At 32.3% G+C, this 21,840-nt stretch overlaps 1 protein-coding gene across 1 annotated transcript in view; it reads right to left on the bottom strand.

Annotated features, from left to right (window-relative positions):
* The window catches only part of LOC142317749 (neurotrimin-like), a 447,981-nt gene that overhangs the window by 4,842 nt on the left and 421,299 nt on the right, over positions 1–21,840 (bottom strand). Inside the window, exon 5 of the mRNA XM_075354297.1 lies at positions 5,052–5,220. Within this exon, the coding sequence (XP_075210412.1) occupies positions 5,052–5,220 (169 nt within the window). The remainder of the gene's footprint in view (positions 1–5,051; positions 5,221–21,840) is intronic.

A 21,840-nucleotide genomic window follows, 5' to 3' on the forward strand; every position in this document is an offset into this window, starting at 1 on the left:
TGGCGTAAAATCAAGTTTATTATTATTTCTTGGCGTAATATAAAGTGCATAACACTATACAACATTCATTAAGTTATAACTTATGCAAATTGTGAGATATCATTAGCAGAAATATTTTAAATTCGCAATTAGCGAAAGGATCAGAGATCACGGGTATTGTAATCTAAGGTTTCCGCCTTGTCATTATACTCTAAAATCCTGTAAGGGTGATCTGGAGCCAGGTCTAAGGGCGCAAGGCTAAATAGTAAAAGCTTTAAAAAAATGATATAAAGCGTTTACTTGTATAAGAAATTTATAGAATAAAGTCTGAGAACTGGAAAATTTTATTCTTCACTTTACGACAGAAGGAAAATAAAATGTGGAAATGGACAGCATTTCCGATATGTTGGAAAACAAAATGACGTTAAATGTTTGTACTTCGGAAACAACAGATGAATCTAGCGATTCAAGGGTGAATTAGAAGTCAAAAAGTTAGAAGACTGTTCATTAAAGCAACATTAATTCTGATTTTATTACATATTTTTATAATTAACATTTATAGTCAGTTTTCAATTTTTTAATATAAACCCTATGTCTCTCTAACAAAATATTACTTTATGTTAAGACTAGTTTAGCGGTAATCAAGTTTTTTAATTTATTTTGCTTCTTTGTATCCCCATAAATATAAATTTAAAATAGTACTGATTAGCAAAACAGTGGTACTTTTTCATACGAAAACGAACGTAGTGGTACTTTAATCATCACACGATGACTAAAGGTCATTTAAGATATTAGGAAAAATTATTAGCCAACGTAAAGGCTAATAATTCGGCGGCGGCGGTGTGTTGAAAAAGTATTACAATAATAATAATAATTTTCTCTTGGAATAATTATTTTTCACATTTTTTCAGAAATTTGTTATGCAGTCTCAAGTCGCAGTATCTTTTTTATGTTATTTTGTCTAAGTAAATTTATGTCCTTGTTTCATTTGAATTTGAACGTTTATTTTCCTATCGCCAACACAATTGTAAAATATTGTAAGTATGAACTGTATTGATTTATTATTTATTGCAGTGTCAGGACTATCTGTTGAAATTCAAAATGATTGCCACTCAGATATTTTATAGCCGATTAAAACTGCCGATTGGATAAAATGAACGTGATATTTTAGACGGGATGCTGTTTACTTAAAGCTCATTATTGTTTATAAATGTAGGATATTTGCACATAATACAAAAAAAGGATAGATTCTGAAGTCGTTTTAATAAGCTTTTACAGTTGCAAGTAATATAAAACACAACAATTTACAAATTATAATTCTTTAAGTTTAGAAAAGGTAAACACATAGGATCATCCTATTCTAATAGGGTGTCTAAAATAGTGTTGACACTGCTAATAAAACTAGAGAAGGGATAGTGTACCGCGACAGGCTGTATTAGATACCAAGAACCCGTTCTCCGGTCCAGAAATTCATCTCTAACCAGCGCGTCATGAACCTTCTAAACTTTGACGAGTAATACATTTTAGCGCAACAATTAGAACCCTTATATAATATAAAAATTATTTTTAATAAGCAGAATTTAATTTTACATAATAGAAATTGCGTTATAATATACTTATTTTGACAGAACAGGCGCGACTAAACTAACATGTGTGTATATAGATATATACTCGTATATATATGTACTCAGTATGTCGGAGAAGTCCAGCAATGCCAAAACAAATGTAAGTTGTGGACTTTTCAGCGTTGTATATATATTATTTGTACTTACGAATTATTCAAAGAATTTACATATTATTCGAACTTGCGAATCCCAACATTTTAATATCCCAAACTGTAAATTTAAATTAATTACTGTCAATTATCATGGGTTGTATAATTTTTATTTTTGTAGTTTTTATGTAGCATTTAGTGATGTCCAATATTTATTTACTATGTATTACACATCTAGTACACATGCATATTATTTACATTTTATTTATTATTAAAGGCAGCTCACACAATTCAAGTAATGGCGGCGCTTATAGATTTATTTGTAGTGAAAAATGTAGTTTCTAATGTGAATAATTTTTAATTGGCTTTTCCTTTTGATATATGTGCAAAACTAAATTTCAGTTAGGCCCCATTTATGACACCGCAAACATATGCATATGTTGCGATTTAAAAGTTATTGTGTTATTAATGTGTTTGCAGCTCTGCTACGCAAACGTTTGTTGCTTTTTGTGAAAATGAGACAGCAATGACGAGGCAAATCATTAGATAAGGAAACAATGGACAAAACATGAAGCACTTACGCCTGGACAAAAAATTTTGTACATTCAACGATAGTTAACTCAGAAATAATTCTTCTAGCTCCATCCATATAAAATTAAGGCTTTTCAAAAACTTTGGTAAGACGATGATAAAATGGTATTGGGTTCAGTATTTGAAAGAAAAATCTCCTCGTTTTAGTAATGCTAAGATCAACAATGAAACCTTTTAGGTTTCCAAATAAGATTTTTGATTAAATATGGACGATTTGAAGAATTGTTAAGCCAAGTCGAAAAGTCAGCATAGAGGTCACTTTAAAAGTGTCACGCAAAACCTTTTAGAAAATCATAAATTTCCCAACAAACGTGACATTGTAAGTGAAATATTACAGTCTTACAAACACACGGCTGTATCATGTCCCAAAATATTCATTTCTTGAATTCACTCCTTGATTTCTTTCCGAACAATCTCGGTATCATCAGTGACGAGAAAGAGGAACGCTTCCATCAGAAATTCTGTCATGTAAAACAGACACCAGCGACAGTGGAGTACAAGAATGCTCGCTCATTATTTTTGGACGCTGAAAAGGGATATTTCAGATACCAAATACAAAAGAAAAACAACAATTACGATATTTCAGGTAAGTTGAATAGCGCTTATAAATTGTTACATTTCTTTTAACGTTGCCTACGTATCACAAAAAGCGGTGAGTGATGAAGCAAATCCATTTAAATATTTGAATTCGGCGTGAGAGATTCTGTTAGGATCACATATTTTATTCCTTGTACAAAAAAACAGTTTAATTTTTTTTTCTTAGTGTAATATGTTAACATTTATAATAGAGTAAATAAACAATAAACAGATAAGAAAATAATAATAAGTTATTAAAAAAGAAAAAAGAAGTGATTAATGTAATAAAAAATTTCATTACTAGTTAAATATCGGTAAAAAGTAAAAAAAATCAAAAATTCCTTAGCTTCACAGCGGCACATCGGACATAAATATGTCTCATATTGATTAAGGTCTGAAGTACAAATTACACAAATTTAAATTTATATAGTCGATAATATTTTTTTTTGATCAAATTATGCACATATATACATTAAAATATTACAATCATTATATACATAAGTTATAATTACAAGCAATAATTCGTCACCTAGATTACAATTCATTACATCACATTGATCGAGTTAGTAGAGGCCACAGTCGTAGACAAAAGAGGACGGTGCGTACTGAAGTACGAAACATACGCTTTCGTTTCGAGTAGGTCGATATATCGAGAAAATACTGCGTCGATACACGTCGAATTTTGCGTGGTGGAAACAGCACGGTCGTTGTTGAGTTCAAATCCGAATCGGTCGTGCATAAATTCAAGAAATTAAGCACCATTTGGTCCAGTTTAGGTAAGAAACTGGCTGCTGTGGAGGAATTCACACCTCAATTTGTTCAATAAAGCTTTTATTAACAAAGCTTACCATACAATCAATTTGGACGTACGGTATTGAGTTGTGGGGTACAAAAAATAATTGTAACGTAGATGTTATACCCAAAACAAGGTAACGAGGATAATTGCTAAGGCGCCATGGTTCACAGGAAACGATGAGATTCTCGAATAACTGGAGTTTCCGAAGGTTCGTGAGGTTATGAGACATTGCAGTGTTAAATTCCAACAACGTCTAGAAAATCATCCATCTAACGACAATTTGCTTGATAACAGCGGGGATGTCCGAAGGTTGAAACATCTCCACGTGTTTGACTTAGGGGCTACTGAATGACAATTTGTAGTTTCTATCGCCAAAACTAGCGATGCTATTTTTATTTACTTCTTTACTTTTTTGTTTATAGTTACAATTTCTGTATTTTATATGTCTATCGAATTTCTATGGCTTGATTATTTTATTGTTTTTATTGACTATTTATTAGTTATTATTATTTGTTTTTATGAACTTGAAGTGAAGGCTGATAAATATATATATATATATTTATATATATATATATATATATATATATATATATATATATTGTTTTACTAATAAAATTTAATATCATTCTTACTGATAATTTTAGTTATGGAATGATTTATTTTGGGGGTTCCTTAAGAATCCCTTATCATGTGCTTATTATTATCATACAATTTACTTATAGTACCACTTAAGGAGCCGATTGTAAATATTTTAATTGTGAAAAAAAAATTTAATGACATTAAAAAATGGCAGGACTAATTTTCGTTCAACCTATAGAAGAAAAGAAACTAAATCAATATATTACTCTATCAGTTTGGTGAAGTCTTAGGGCATATATTCGAGTAAAAAAGTGTTTGAGTCTTCGAATTTTATTTACATTAGGAAAGTTATATTCAGACAAACGTAAACATAACTTTTGCGTGATATTAGAATTCACTTAATATTGACAAATACTTTAAGTAATTTCAGAAATTATGAATTAAGAATATAGAAAAAATTAATGACGGTATGAATAAAAGACATGATTAATATGATTCAATTCTTCACAGATAGGTAATATGCTTTTCATTACAACTTGTTACAACTGCAAACTTACAGAACTTCGATTTACTTCTTATAATTCTAATAAATACCAAGCAATAAATCTTCAAATCTATTTTCAGGGTAATAAGTTAAAACATTCTAACACAAATTTAAATATTGAAAGTTAATCAGCGGAATGGAGAATTTGTGAATATTTTATTTACAACGACAAAATAACTGTACTAAAAGAGTTGTCAGTTACCGGCCGTAAGATTTGATGTAAAATGATTAAGATAAAATATTAAATAATGATATCCTATAAAATATCTTACCGTTTAGGACGTGAACATTGATTGATTTAGCCTGTGCATTGGATGGGTTACACTGATATCTACCAGAGTCTGTAGGTTTCGCTCTCTGGATCAATAAAAAACTTGTAGTTGTTTCTCCTTTTTCTGTAATTACACTAACACCGCCTCGAGGTGAATCGTAGCTAATAATCTGAAACATAAAATAGATAAAAGATGTGAAATTTTAGTAATTTTTTTTGTGACTTACATGTTTATAAAATCTTAATAAAGTATACCTGACGAGGAATATTTTTGAAGGAATGATAATATGTAAATGAATTCTATTACCATATCAACCAATTCCCGCTACGCACACGCCCACACAAAAACACGCGCGCGCACGCATAGAAATATCATCATTATTGAAATACGTATTTCACGTATTAAATAAGGAAAACATATTAAACGTACTTGAACTAGTACGTCATAAAAATTAAAAAAAATATTCTACATGCAAAACTGTTTGATGGAAAGCAACAAATCTACTACAATAATATTCAATACAGAATTATTCAAACTAAAACATTTCAAATAATTCTCTGAATCCTAAAACAATCATTCATTCTCTCATCCCAATCCAACAAACTTTCCCACATTTCTGCTAAAACAACTGCAATATTTAATTGTGATATTTATAACTGAACGTGAAATGGCTGTTTGGATTTGAAACACAAACACCAACATACATAATAAGTTCTGGTATTTATGTGTGTTTTATGAGATATTATTAAAATTAGTCTCCGAATGTACACAGACATTTTTAAGAATGCTTTAATGTAATGTAAATTATTGAAAAGGCTGTTCATAAGAAGAAACTACGAGATATATGTATATTCAGCGCTAGCCTGAGCTTGTTTGCCGTCACAAGCAAACCTTTAGAGGCCACAGCATATTTTGGCACTCACCCGGATTATTAAAATTTGAAAAGATTTATTTAAATTTATGCGAAACAAATTATATTTATTGGAGATGAAAAGGAAACAAAGTGGATACAAATTTTTTTATTTGGAAAAAAACACAGTATACATATATCATTCAACAATAAAGTACAGCGTAAATATATATTAACAAAATAAAAAAGGTAAAAAACAAAAACTTCAAAAACGTTTCCTACCTTTTATTGATACGAAATCATTCAACAGCTGTGAAAGATTAAGAATTTTAGCTATTTTACTCTCTATTGAAATGGTAGCTACTCCTGACAACCGCCTTTGAGAGATTGTGCTTCTCAAGTAATTTTTTATTATTTTCAATTAGGAGAAACTTCTTTCTCCTGTTGATACTGATACAGGTATCATTAAAAGAATTCATCAAAATCACAGCAACATTCGACGCTAAATAATTTTTTAGAATACATTTCCGTATTTCTCTATTGGTGGTGTGTTCGGTGTAAAGAGGTCCAGTAAAGCTAATAATTCATTCTAGAGTTCAATTCCATCAATGTCGGAGTCTATATTCTCCCTCCAGCCTAAATACGCATATTGAGTTGGAGAGGTCGTTGTTCCTTAATGACTGTGTTTAAATTCCCAATGTCATATAAAAATTCGAATTTATTAAGTTTCATTTAATTGAAAAAAATCTTTCTTCTAGTGATTTGTGACTAATGTCCAGTATGTAAAAGAAACATTCTATTTTGAATTTCTCCTTCGGATTAATAATAACATTAGCTTCAGATTCATAATTAAATCCCTTTTAATTTTTGTTGGCCTGATGTTTTAATGTGCTTGAAATTTTGGTTCTATATTTACATTTTGTGGAATTTACTTGATTCTTATAAAATATTTTCAAACCCATTATCTGTAGAAATATCCTTAAAATAATTTGCATTTTAAATCGTTAAAATAAACTGGATTTTGCATTTGAGACAAGTTGAAGAGAAAAGTTGAAAAGATAATATCGATTGAAATACATGTACGATTAAAATAATTTTCAAACCACAGTAACAATCGACCACAAATTATTTTTGAGAATAAATTTCAGTATTTCTGTATTGATGGTGTGTTTGATGTAAAGAGGTAAAAATAAAGGTTTTGCAGAATTTTACTACTACATTTAGTATACTTAATTGTAATTGCCAAGTTACAGTAATGCAAGCTAAATTAAAAATGCATTTTTAAAGCTAATGATTCTGTTTCATGACGAGAAAAAGTGTCAAATGAAATACTTCCACTTAATTCATATAAACTGTCATACATTTCTCTAACTGAATATCTAAAAGGTTTAATCGAATCAGTTTTGCTTTCCCATCTGGATGTGCTTAATGATTTAAGTGTAAACTTATCTTTTAAATTAATTTTTAAAATTGCCCATCGAGAAGTGGAATTACTGAAATAGTTATAAATTTACTGAATGTCACAAAAAAATGAAATAACTTCCTTTGGTGATTTTGATGGACCACTAATTCCTAAATTCAACGAATGAGAGTGACAGAGTATGAAAAAGCGGGATTGTTTAAATTTAACTTTTTTTGTCCTCATAATCGCACCATTAGTCCCTTGGCCTTGCATATTTATTGAAGAAATTCCGTATTTATCTAATATTTCTAAAATTTTATTTGTAAAAGCTTTTCTTGTAGTTTCGCACACGGGAAGAAAAGTTAAAGAATGTTCTCGTATTTCTACTCTTATATCCTCATCAATGTGAACAAATCGCAGGGTAATAGACATTTATTTTACTTTACTGATATTTTGCGTGCATTCGACATCGAATAATATTTAGCTTTGAAAGTCGATTTTGTGATTCGGTGAAGTACACACGTGTTCACGGGAGCTCCGTGAACCATGAACACTTGTGTAACCGTCTCATGGACGTATTTTGTTATTTTCTTTCTATTTTTTGTTGTTATTTGCATTTTCTGTTTGTTTTGTTGAGATTTTTTTTTTATTTCGTTTTGTTACATTTAGTTTCTTTTCCACATTTGTTACGGTTGGTGTTTTTTGTACTGGTTATTTTGTGTGAGTTTATTAACAATTCGGCTTACGATTATTTGTGTTTAGAAGATTTTTTTTATATTTTGTTGGAGTTTAATTACTTTTACTTGCGATTTTCGGTCCTAGCCTACGGTTGCTAGGGCTTGTTGATTTAAGTAGCTAAGTGCCCTACACATCGATTGTTTACGTTTTGTTTTTGTTGGGTTTCTTTGTATCTTGGCTATGTCGGAAGACAGCGAGGACAGTAGAGGGTACTGTAGGGATTTTTCGACGCTTTTAGACGAATCCTATGGTGAAATGGGTCCAGGACGGTCGGCGAGGCAGCCTCCTGGTAAGCATAGGTTACGTCATTCTCCGCCTGCTAAGGTGAAAGATGTCGCTACGTCTTTAGCCGGAGGGTCCACATCCTAGTTAAGGATGTAGACGCACTCACGACTCGAAGAAGTTTGTGAAGGAATTTTGCAAGGTTACGGGGGAGGCAATGACCTTTGACATCTTGTCCATTTGGGTGGCCTTCGGGGCGACACAGTTGGTCACTGTGGCGATCCCACCCATCCTGACAGATAAGTTACTAACTGATGGGCGTATTCCCATTGCATGGGTGGCCTGTCGGGTAACGAGGTTGCTCTCAAGAGGATCGCTAATTCCGCTGTTGGAGTCCGGGTCATAGGGATAAGTTCTGTAGGGGTCTGGATTGGAGTGGCCACTGCTCTAGCTGCAGGGAGACCGGTCATGTACGGAGGGACTGTAAGCGGGAAACTAAACGTCCCTCCTGCAGCATGCATGGACATGCGCCTGGGGTTCGGGGATGTAAAGCTTCGTCTGGAACATGAATGTGTGGTGCTGGTGTTGGATAGCCCCGTTCGGTAGGAGTGGGATGCTTCGGTGTCTTATCATCGATGATCGGGCGGGGACTCGTCTGCTGTGGTACCAAGGTGAAGTTAAGACCGTAGTCCCGGTGAGGGATCCCCTCGGGGGTTGGATAACCATAGTCCCGGTAAGGGAACCCCTTTTTCATTAGAAATTGTCAAAAAGCATTTGACAATGCTTTTTCATTAGATTATAAAATTTTACCAGTAGTTCAAGAAAGTCTAAGGAAATCTCCATTATTTTTTTATATAACAAATCAGATGTATCATGAAATGCAAGATACTGTTTTGTCAAAAAAGTTACTATTGACACTAATCGTTCAAGTACAACTTCACAACGGACAGTTTCTGAATTTATTAAGCGTTGCTGCTTTGCATGAATTGTATTACCACAGTTTAATATAGTTAATCTTATTAATGATGCCGTTTAGTTTTTTGAGTTTTCATGATCTTTTAAATGCTGATGCAGATTACGTAAATCGTTAAAACCAGATGATGTCAAAAAAATATTACAATTACAAAAATAGTTTACAGCAGTAACAAAACACAGAATCCTTGATCAACGTCATGATAAGGTTGTTATTAAAAAATACAAAAATCAGAAGTAAATCGTGATGTAAACTCGTACTCAAAATCGAAACCGCCTTCAAAATTTTGCCACCCAAAGCAGTTGCTTGCAGTTTACTTGCCTTACTTGGCTAGCCGGCCCTGTGTATATTGGATCTATCTGAATTTTTAATACAAAAATTGTTAGGAGCGTTGCTGGCTTAATACTCAAAGTCAGCTTTTTGCCCCTTTCTTTCTATCTTTGCATTCTGCCAAAAAAATTGACTGGGAAAAATTAATTCCCAGGCAAATTGTAATACTGTTTGTTCGAAAAATATTCTCAAACCTCTAGAGGGGTTTCTTTCTGCCATACTGTTGGTTGTTTTGCATTTTATCTGTTACTTCCTAAGAAAGAAAGTAATGCGCAACGTTTATCTCCACCTTTTGTCTACTTTTTATTATTATATTTTTTTGGAGGAGTCTCATCCCTTCTGGAGAGAAATTGAATCTTTTAATTTCTCCATGTTGCTTTCTGTCAAAATATTAAATGGTCACTGATAAAAGTTCATGCAATTTTCAATAGTACCAATTTTTTTCTCCTAAAACTTTTATTAATATGCGTCTTATTAAGTAATTAAAGACAGTTAGAAAATTTTAAACACCTGGTTCATTAAAAATATAATTTTTTCGTTGTCGAGAATAGCTGACAGAATAATTATTTTATAATGAATATAATTTTATATTATTTTTCGAACATGGTACCGCTGATATGTTAATTAATTACATAATATAATAATTAATATAATCCACCCTACCAGCACATTAAGATAGCCTCTAGATCTTTCAGCTTACTTGAAAGCCATCATCAGGAGATAAAAATATTATATTGAAGTCATAAATTAAAAGTCGTGGGTTTAAACAATTCAAATGTATAATTTTTAATTTGTGACTTTAATATAATATTTTTTTCGCCTGATGATGGCTTTCAAGTAAGTCGAAAGATATAGCGGCTAACTCAATGTGTTGGTAAGATGGATTTTATTAATTGTTATATTCTTTAAATAACTTTATATCCTTTTACAAAATTTGGACACAATTTTGTTTTCATATTATTTATGTTTTACGGTATTAAAGCTATTTTTGTGAATAATCGATTAGCATATCAATATTGATAATTATATTCAATTTACAATGCATGCATTCCCTCTATAAATAGAGTTACAATTAACATGTTAAGAAATATAAAGCAAATTATGTAAACAATTCAATACCTGCCAAATAATGTAAACTAGTTAACTATAGATTCTTAGGAATATTAAATTATATCATTTCACTATATTCGTTATCGCCATCATTCCATCCGGTTAATTGTACGTATGATATTTGATACGTCACTGAACTGAACTTTATTGTGGTGTATTGTTTCTTTAATCTACGCACAGTATTTCCAATGATATGAACTCTATCCGATTAAAAATAAATAATTTGCTTCAGTTATAAATACTAATCTTTTTTTACCTTTAATTTTATGTATTTAATATTTCCACACATGAACACACTCGAGCACGTGCCCAGACACCCCCTACACATCCCCCTACACACACACACACACACACACACAGGTATGGGTGTATCTATGTTCATACAACCACCACCCACCCATCCAGCACACGCGCACGCACAGGCGTACAGTAAAACGTTCTACTAATTTATTTAATATTAAATTTATTTACTGTTGACTTATTCAAAACAATACACCCACACATCCAAATATACACGCGCAAGCATTCACAAATAAAATTTATTCTTATGTATAATAATTGTGTACATTGTCACGTAAATCAAGCATTATTATCTATCGTTAAAACTGCTATTCAGAGTTATTAATCGTATATTTTTGCATATAATTCTTGTTTAGATTGTTAAGATATTTTAGTACATAATTTAAAGTTAATCAGTGTATCGCAGTATTACTGGTGGATAAATTTTTAGCCTCATTCTCTAAAACTGTAATCCAATGAAATTCAGGATTGTCTACAATGTAGGCTTGCTCAACATTGCGAAGTTGGAGTGTAGAGCGGCTAATTTTAAGTTCTATGCTTTGGTGATAAACGAAAGTATTGATGCTACTAATAGAGCTCAATTGGCAATTTTTATTAGAACTATAGATGATATATATAATATCGCTGAAGAAACGGCTTCTGTAGTGCCATTAAAAGTCACAACTAAATCAAGAGCTTTATACGAAGCAGTGAAAAATACGTTAAAGCGGTTTGCTACGTACATTATGAACATTTCTTTTATAGTCATTGATGGTGCTCTAGCGGTAATAGGTAAAAGAAATGAATTTGCAAAATAAATAGGAGGAGATGCAATTGAATCATAGCCAATACCTTAAATTTAAGGAAGCTGACTATGTATGTTATCATTTACTTTTCGGAAGTAAAATGAGTGAATTTAAATAAGAGATAAGTAACATCTTGAAAATATTTTATAATTTGCTAAATGAAGTAAAGTCGTTTACAGAGTCAAAGAAAACAAAAACCTTTTTTTGGCAGAACTTGATGATGAAAACTAGCTCACAAAATTGACATTTTTTGCAGACTTGATCGCTCATCTAAATGAGTCAAATATGGTTCTTCAATCTGAAATGAAGCTGATCAATATGTTTCAGCTGTAACAGCATTCGAAATAGAAACTATGGCAATCGCAAACTAAGGCAGTTTAAACGTTTTGGTTCGTTAGCCAAACATGGTCTTGACAACTAACAAAATACTTCTACCTCCGTAGTCTTTTCTCGTCATATTTTTATATTCAGTGGTCCATCTACTTTATTTCTACTATATTTCATTATTTTCATTTTGTTCTTGTTAATTTTCATGAAAGAAAACATATTTATTTATAAAAAAGAATGAGAGAAAAATTATTTTCTGTTTTTATACAGTTGTACTTTTGCATTGCTTTCAGCTACAAAGCACCCAAAGACTAAAATGGATAAGCTTTAAGTTTATTGTTCTGCTGTATCAACTGCCAATCAGTTTCTCCCCTACGTAGCAACTATGGTATGTCCACCAGCTTCTCAAGCAACAGAAAAGCTTCTGCAAGTGACGAGTTGAGTAGTTTAATGCAAGATTGACTGCATTTTTTTTGGGAAACAGTTATCCCTTAGACAGTACCCCATCACATATCAGGAACTGCCATGACTATTTATAACTACTGCTCCTTATTTGCAGGTATCCATCTTAAAATGGTCTTTCCCCATTCTGCAATTTAGAGATAAACCCTGTTGCCTGACAGTAGACTTCTAATCCAAAGGTCAGGAATTAATTAATTATTATTTTTATTAATCATGAGTTCTGAAAGAATCACACTTTAATTTTTTTATAATTCGAATGAAAACTTAGTTTTCAGATTTATGCTGTTTAAGTAATTTTTTAATTTTTATTTCTCTTTTAGTCCCATTAAACATCAAAAAACTTTTCATTATACTAATGTACTTAAAGTTTCATTTGTCTTACGGTATGTTATTTTAATATATTGCCTTTTTTATAATTGTCTAAATAGAGATCAAATAATAATCCAGACAAAAACAATCCTATTCAAACTTCTTTTCAGTGAAAATTTTTCAAAAAGACTTCTCTTTGTAACAATACACATTGTAATTATTGATTGAGCTATTATTCTAACTATACTGTTAAAGGGGTATAAAAATCAAAATCATATCTGAGTAAATTAAATTCCTTCATTAATGTAAAACGTTTCTTAGAACCAAACTTTCTTTATTAATAGAAATTAATTCACAACTCTAACTCAATTTCATAAGGGCACACAATCACCAGAGATTATTGCCAAAAATTTGTTATTTTCAGATTACAATTCAGGCTTTGTTTAAGCAGATTTATTTATTTTGGTATTAATATTTAAAGCTTGATTGTTTTATGGGTAGGCTAACTTATTATAATAACTTAGCATTTTACACAAATATTCCATAGTTTAGGTGTATTATTCCTAAAAGACTGAAGCAATTTTTACAGTAGTAGATTTTGCAAAATCTATAAATACTTAGTTTTAAAATAGCATTAATTGTAATTATTTTGTTTACTCTAATTAGTTATTGATACAGTCTAAGAAACAGAAACTTAAAACCTACTTACTTCTTGCACAAGTATAATGAGTTTTTTTCTATAAAGAAAAAAATCGGCATGTGACAAAACATTTTCTTCATTCTTCTTTAATAAAATAAGATGGCATTCTTATAAGTAATATATTCTGAAGGTAAAATAAATCCTAACTGTTCTACAGGAAAGTACTGCTCAAAAAGAGATCATAAGTAGTAAGAGAACGCAATAGTTGGAGAAATACTAGAGTGAAAAAATAGTTATGTCAAAAAAATGAAAGAGGAACTAGGCTTCCATAATTTTTCATTAAATACAAACTCAAAGAAGTGGGATGCAAATGGATTACAAAAGACTGGTGAGAAAGTAAAAAGTTTATGTCAGTAGGGGTAGAATATAAGGCTAAGAAAATTATAAAGAGAAGCAGGAATGAATATACTAAACAGATGAATATAAAAAATTTATAAAATAAGAAGAGTGTCTAAAAATTTAAAAAGATAAAAGGAAAACTTTATATCATACCAAAGAAAAAAATGCAAATAAATTAATGAAATGCAAGGAAAATATTAAAACATTCGAATCCCGGTCAGGGTTGGCAATTTTACATTCTTCAAAATTCATCTTTCATTAGTAGCTGTAATTGGACAATTAGCCTGTAGCTGTTAAAATAAATAAAGTAGAAAAACGTAATTTAAAAGAAAATATAAATAAATATTTTATTTTAGATTGTAGAAAATAGAAAAACCATAAAAGAAAAGAATTACTTTTGAAAAGGGTATTGTTATAAGGAAAATAATAATTACATTTAATAATGAATGTAATAATTATACAGTAGTATATTTGTATGTGTGTGTATGTGGGCGCTCGTGCTTGTGCAAAATATAACATTTATACAAAAGAGATAAATTAGGTAGAGAGTGACTTTTTAGTATTCAGCTGTAATTAATTCTGCAATAAAGTAGTAGGTGGATAAAAAATGCAAAGGAAGATAAAATTTGGAATGTATATAAAACACCACAGAAGATGTTTGATTAATTCATTATGTTAAGATTTATAAATTGGCAAAAATATCACAGAATGGAAAAGATTAGTGAAACATTAGAAAGTCAAAGAACTAATGACCCTCCCCCTAAACAAAAGTCGCTTTAAATCTGATAGACAGCTGTATAATTCGTGTTGTTGAATTTTAAATTTCATAATAGTATTCATATTATCCGCTAAAAGTGTGCTTATTATGTAGAAAAAAAATCTCACAAATATTTTTATATAAAACGAATCCAACTTTTAAAATAAATAAGACCATTTTAATTAAACATAATTAATTATTATTCTGGTTGTTTAATTCAAAGTGTGAATTGTATTAAAAAGGAAACCAAGAAAATGAATGTAATTTAAACAAATTATTTATTCATAATTCAGGGTGTTCGCACATGAGTATTTCTGTGGGTTCAAAGTGCTTTGATCATTTTAAGTTCAACGTAGTGAAAAAAGGTTTCATTACCCGTCTGTTGACTACCAAAAGGGTACATGGAATTACATTTGATAAGCGGTAATGTATTTCATAAAATATTGAAATTTTCACAATAAATAAATTCTATATAAAACATAATTGAACTTGGCATACAAAAATAATTAAAAAGTATTTATAAAAAACTGATTAATACTAAAAGAGTAACGTATAACTTTAAATAAATAAACAGCACACTTTATATCTAGTTACTAAGTATAACATGTGTATTAATTTTATGTTTCTCTCCTGACAATAATTTTTAAACATATAATGAGGATTATATAATATTATATTATTTCACGGACTTCTTTATTCAGTACAGCTTCAACCGGCCACTCGTGGCCTGACGATTTATCTTTTTATTTCTATGTTTTTCAAAAAATATAATTACTGTTGGAGCTCTAGACGAACCTGATTATTTTGCAAACCGGCTTAATAAAATTTAAGATTTTTACGAAAGCACATTATCTTGAAAAACAACTAAAACAAAACCGACTCAATTTAAAACATCCATTTCAAACAACATACCGTATTTTAATCAATAAATCAATTTCTTTTAAAAGATAACACTGTATGTAAAAAAATATCAAAATGAAACCTGGGAATAAAGTTCTGAATAGTACGAGCAAGAAAAAAATAGATAAAAAGTTATAAATATAAAAATGGGCAGATAAATAATGTCTAATTATTCCGGCTACTGCCGGCTTAGAACTGCCCAAGCTGTAAGAGTGTCAGTGCGGTAAATGATTTTGATCAACCTGTAATAAGATGAAAGAAATATTTTATCTGTTTAAAGGGGGAAAAAACGTATTCCTACGCTAAAACTACTGGATTCAGCTCTCTAGAAAAGCATTGAACTCAAGAGAAGTAAGAAGAATGTTAAAACTCTCATGAAAAAACTAGCTTCAGATAAAAAAAAACCTCAATTTTTCTATTTTGGTAAAATGTCTGATAAATGAGAAAAACACATTGCTTATCTTCAAACCTTAATAAAGGTAGTGATGTAAAAATCTATCTATATACTTACAGACGAATCGTACAATCTCTTAATATTGTTTAGAAAAAACTTGGTCATGTTCTTCAAAAGAACGTTTACAGGTACAGACTACAAGAGAAGATAACAATATAATATCCACGCTAATGAAGAGAAGGGGGTAGCAGATGCGTTAACAACGAGGAAGGCTGGCCAAAGTACAGCAAACTATCATGATCAAATGGACACTAATAATTATTGTAAATGAATGCCGAAACTACTTCCCAAAATTAAACCGAATTCTGTTATTATTATTATTTGTAATTCTGTTATGTAACACTTGTGGTACGGTGCCACAAACTCATTGTGGCACAGTACCACAATGTCCGGTCTGAAAAAGTTTCCAATTCAAACAGTACGAAGGAAGGAATGGTTTCATGAAAATTAAATTTTGTGTTCGATGAAAAGGTTACTGAAGTCTCAGCTGTATTCTTTATTAAAAGCATAAAAAACCGAAATGTGTGCGTAATTTAGAGTGGATGATATTAAAATAAAGGGTGGTTACAAAGTGTTACGTTGATTTCCACACTATCCTGATTAAAATGGAATTGAACTAATTTCGACTAACTTAAAAAAAAACAGCTTACAAAACGGAATTTCTTGAAAATTTTGGAAGCACAAGAAGTATGCGAGAAAAAATTAGTTCGGTGAGACCAACTGGATCTATAAATCTGAGAAAATTAAGAAACTTTAACTGGAATTTCTGAATCGGAATCAGTGATAAGCAACTTTATACTTTCATTTCGTTGTTATTAATTTAAATGAAAAAAACTATTACATAGTTTGTTTTGTTTATTCAGAGGATTCATTTAGCAAATCCTCTGAATTTCTCAGAAGATTCGCTGAGTGAATTAGAAGAACTTTAGTTAATTTCTATGCTCTCCTGAGTTTTAATTGTATTACTACTGTTACAGTTAGTTAGATTTCAAAAACTTAATTTTTCTTGTAAGAGTTGTTGGTTTTCACTTTGTAAAATGTGACATTGATTCATTATCTAAGGGTCTTGGGGAAAATATCATCTGTTATATCTGCGCCAAATGAAATTTTGACAAAGTTGTACATATTACGGAAAAAGAAAGCACACCTTGAAAAAAAAGTACTTTACCTTGAAAACTTAATGACAAAATGAAAATAAATTTAAAAAAAATGTGTATTAAATTTTTCGCTCAAGAAACCTCAGTAACAGGATTCAAATTAAATACAAAAAATTTACCTCCTGTAGTCAGGTAACATAAATCCCTCTTTTCGTAACAACCAAGACTAAGAAATCATGCATCAAGAATTTAATCTTGAGATTTGCTGTAAGGTCCAAACGTCTACGTGGATGTCCCATACCTCTTAGAACGGTTTAATTCCAATTGTCCTTAAGATTTAAATAAAAACCAATCTATTAGATGCTTTTATCAACCAAAAAAAAAGCCTTGTAACAGCCAGGGCTTATGAACCCAGTAAAAGGTACTTTAATTCTTCTTAGGGCTCAAACTAATCCCGATAATCTGTCAAATGAAGAAACAATTACAATAATTTTGTTCTTACTATCAAACCTTGCTAGTCTGGTCCAATCCATGGACCAACATGTTAGTAAAAAGCTTCTATCTGAAACAATGGATAAACTTGAAATCGATAATACAATACGTTTAAAAGATACAAACATCGAAGTCATAATCTACATACGACTAGAGAGAGGCTTATGAAGAAATGCCTACCACTAAGAAATATTAATGTAGAAAAGTTTGACTGAATGTTAAAATCTGGATAGAAAATATAAAATATGTATATAATATATAGGAGCCCGAAAAAAAGAAACGCTATTTAATGATATTCAAAAGCAAAATTAAAAAAAAAAAATTGTTCAGGAATTACACACTTCTGTACATTTTTTTTTTTCAAAATCCTTTATGGTAGATAACTAGCTTGAAAATGTAACTCATGAAAAAATTATCAGCGATGGTGTTAAGAAAACAATGGCTAGGTTGAAAAAACGGAGGAAGAAGAATTAAGAAAAGAAAGGGATAGCTACATTTAGGAAAAAGACACTGGGGGTAAAACAGTGGAGGGAATACATCGAGCAACAAGTATCAAATGTAACCGATCTAATATTTATTAGAAAGCGGGCTAATATTTATTATTATTAAATAATAAATAATTATTATTTATTTCCTTGCTTTTTAAAAGAAATATGGAAAGCAAAAAAGTGAAAAACTTAGAGACTTTTTCTAGAACATTTTAGAATTTTTGTATTTTATATACCGTATTTAATTATTACTGTAAGTATTTATAATTTTATAGTTAATGAAAAATAATTGTACGGTTTACAGTGTCGTAATGTAAAGTTCCTGAAAGGAAAAATGCAATTTCACAGTAACACGACTGTCATATACTCGCATGTATTATTGTCAATTTGTATCACATTTTCTTTCTTACAGCAATAATCAATACATTAAAAAAAAGTTACTTTAGAAAATTACATAAACCATTCTTAACAATTTTATTTATTTTAATTTTAGTTATCGACTTTTTTAAATACATAGTAATCAAGGTCATGCAGTTGGTGGATGAGACGGCGAGCGGTTCCTGGAGGAGGCGACCCATCCCGGCAGTGGTGCTGTTAGACGCAAGTAATGCGTTCGACTCGCTGCCGTTCGGGTAAGTGGTTCAAGAACTTACGAGACGGAAAAACAGACGATATTTGGTTAGACTCATTCAGAACTACTTTGAAGGAAGGTCAGGAAGGAAAAAGACCAATACGGTTTACGCCCTGGCAAGGGCACAGAGAACGCTATTCTTGTGATGTGAGTGATGGATATTCCTTCGGCCAGCGCGTGCAAATATGTACTCGGTATCTTTTTGGATATATCCGGGGCTTTCAGCAACTTGTGTTGGCCCTCTGCATTGTTTCAATTGCAGAGGCGTGGTAGTACATAAAATGAGATAGAGGCTTTTTCAAGCTATTTCAGTAACCGGGCCGTTGTCCTTCGCGACGGCGGTTTGGAAGCAGGAAAGACCTTGTCAAAAAGATGTCTACAGGGCAGTGTTTTAAGTCCCCTCATCTGGACTGTCAAATTCGACTCTCTGATGCGGTTGCGCAGTGGCTGCCGCATCATCGCTTATACCGATGTTGGGTGGCTGCTGGTCGAAGGAAACTCAAGGAATGAGACAGAGTACCGAGCACCTCAAGCACGCAATGTTTTAAGGTTGTGGAGTATTCAGCATAAGATGGTCTTTAGTTCAAAAAATACCACTATGACTTTTCTGATAGGCCGCCTAGCCGCGACTGGACATCCACGAGTTTTGATGGGCGGCCTTCCCATTATGTATCTCACCGTTCAAAAATATCTGGATGTAATCTTTGATGAGAGACTTCAATTCAGACTTCACATTCAGTATGTCGCAAGGAAAGAAAATAATGCCTTTTTGGTGTTCGAAGATCATCCATCCCGACTGGCGGTTGAATTTATGTACCATGCGGATTCTTTACAAAGGTGTCGGTGAGGCTATAATGTTGTACGCTGTGTCCATCTGGGCTCATCGTATGCGACTTCAATGTTGTAGGCATATTTTATTACGAGCCAAGCGTCTTCTATTCCTAGCTGTTGTCGGGGGCTACAGAACTATCTCGCGAGAGGCTGTTTCTGTGATCGCCAGCACTAAACCTACAGTTATTCTAGTTACAGAACGTAGCAAGCGGTATGTTTCAAAGAAGGAAGGTCTTCTACTCCCAGGGCGTACACAAGAATTGAAGACCAAGGTTTTGATTCTTGGCAAATTAGGTGGAACGAATCTTCTACTGGTTGATATACGAATATTATGTTCCCGGATGTTAGAGCTTTGCTAGCGGTTAAGTGGATTTCTCCCAATCAGAACATAACAAAATTTCTGTCGGGACAATATTTTTTTTGTGCCATTAGAGACAGATTGGCTAGGTTTGGTTTGGTCGATTCGAGCCTTTGCCCGGATTGTAGAATTGACAACACAGTAGACCATGTCTTTTATGTTTGTCTCCGCTATGAGGCTGAACGTATCAACTTTGCTAGGGAACTTGAGAGAGTAAATTCTTTCCTGGATCTGAGGTCAATTGGAAGACCTGCAGAAATAGGACCATTGTGGCTGGCTTCCTCCGTTTCCTCGCTCAGCGTAGGACAGCTGAGGGTGTCTAAGTAGACAACAACCCGGGTAGCTAGGGTACCGCCTGTACAGTTCATTGGCCGTGGTAGGTGCATTGGCATCGCGCCTCGGTTAGTCAGAAGCATATTGGGAATTGAGTAACAGAATAGCTGTCGGCGGGACGGCAACTGCACTGCCGGGGGGATGATTGTTCAAGCAGCCGTGAGGTGTAGTGCCATCTTGACGATGGTAGTTTTATGTGATGAAGTAAATGTCAGCGGGATTCTGCGATAGAGCTGATTGGGAGTAGGAGGTCTGTCCTTCTCTCCCTGGTATACCAAACCGGAGTCCGTAGTTGCAATTAATAGAAGGATTAAATTTGTCCGATTTGAGAACATTAAGGGAATTAGGACTAAATTCCGTTGTTGCGATCAATATTGCTGGTGATGTGGATTATAATTACCAATAAACTCGTATATCATGCGACATTTATAGTCTCTAGTTGTAACTTAAATGTAGAAGTAGGCTCAGGGTTCGTGCTTTACTGAACTCGGTTAGCTAGTTCAGAGGGCAACGATGTAGGACAGTCAAGATGTCCGGAAGACGCCTACAGCGAAGGCGAAGGCTGAGTTAATAGTCACTGATGTAAAAATCTACCAAGGCATGTGCATCGGTGGCATTCCAACCGAGGCCTGATTAATTACTGTGAAGTGTAGTCAGTTAGAGGGTCTAAAGAGGACCTCCGTTAAAGTCTATCAGTGGTAAGAACGGGGGGGGGGTTGATGTGGGGACCGGAATCGTCACAAGGTCGGGGTCTTCCCCTACGGGGGTTGCGATGTATTATTAGAGAATAAGAAATTCTATTTCAGTTTACTGCAGATTTATTTTATTTATATATTTTTTCATATTTATTTTGAATAATTGTAATCAAAAAAATATCATTATAAATGCAATTAATACATTGGTGCAATTTTATTATTTTCTTAATATATTTTTTTGTTTACTGGTTTTTGTTTCTTGAAACAAAGAAATTAATATTATTGGGAGGGGATACGTCCACTACTTCTTGATAAAACGCACTTGACATCTACATTAATTTTATAGGCAAGTGTGCCTATTTGTGTGTTACTCTATTTAAGCATATAAGGGTAAGCTATTTACTATAGTCACCCGTCTATATGAGTCTATGGTCTTTAATGTAATTTTAACTCAGAATTTCTTTGCACAATGATATGTGCTAATCTACGTGTATAAGACGAGCGAGGTGATATCCTACCTTGTGGTGCAAAGTAATGCAGAGCGTCTTGGTACCTTTTTCCTTTCCTTCCCTTCCCTACTGAAGTGTACGCTTAAAATGGTCAATGTATGACTTACAATTAAAAACCCGACCATCTACGCGAGCTTATGTGGGTGTGTACATAGAAAGGTGACTGAAATACCTACAACAGTAAGGCGAGTTAATTCGAGCCTATATTTGCACTTTATAAATAGAACATATCCATAAAGCGTGAAAAATCCCTACCCGCCTTCGTGAGCCTAACTTGTTTGTGTTATATTTCTAGCATAATAACAGAATAGGAGGGAAGGTACCCTCTGTAAAATCGGCTTAAAATCCATTTCAAAGACAAAAGCAGTTTAACGTGTGTAAATTGTAATACCTATTA

The sequence above is a fragment of the Lycorma delicatula genome, chromosome 1 (genome assembly GCF_047948215.1).
Source record: "Lycorma delicatula isolate Av1 chromosome 1, ASM4794821v1, whole genome shotgun sequence".
In the NCBI taxonomy this organism is placed as follows: domain Eukaryota; kingdom Metazoa; phylum Arthropoda; class Insecta; order Hemiptera; family Fulgoridae; genus Lycorma; species Lycorma delicatula.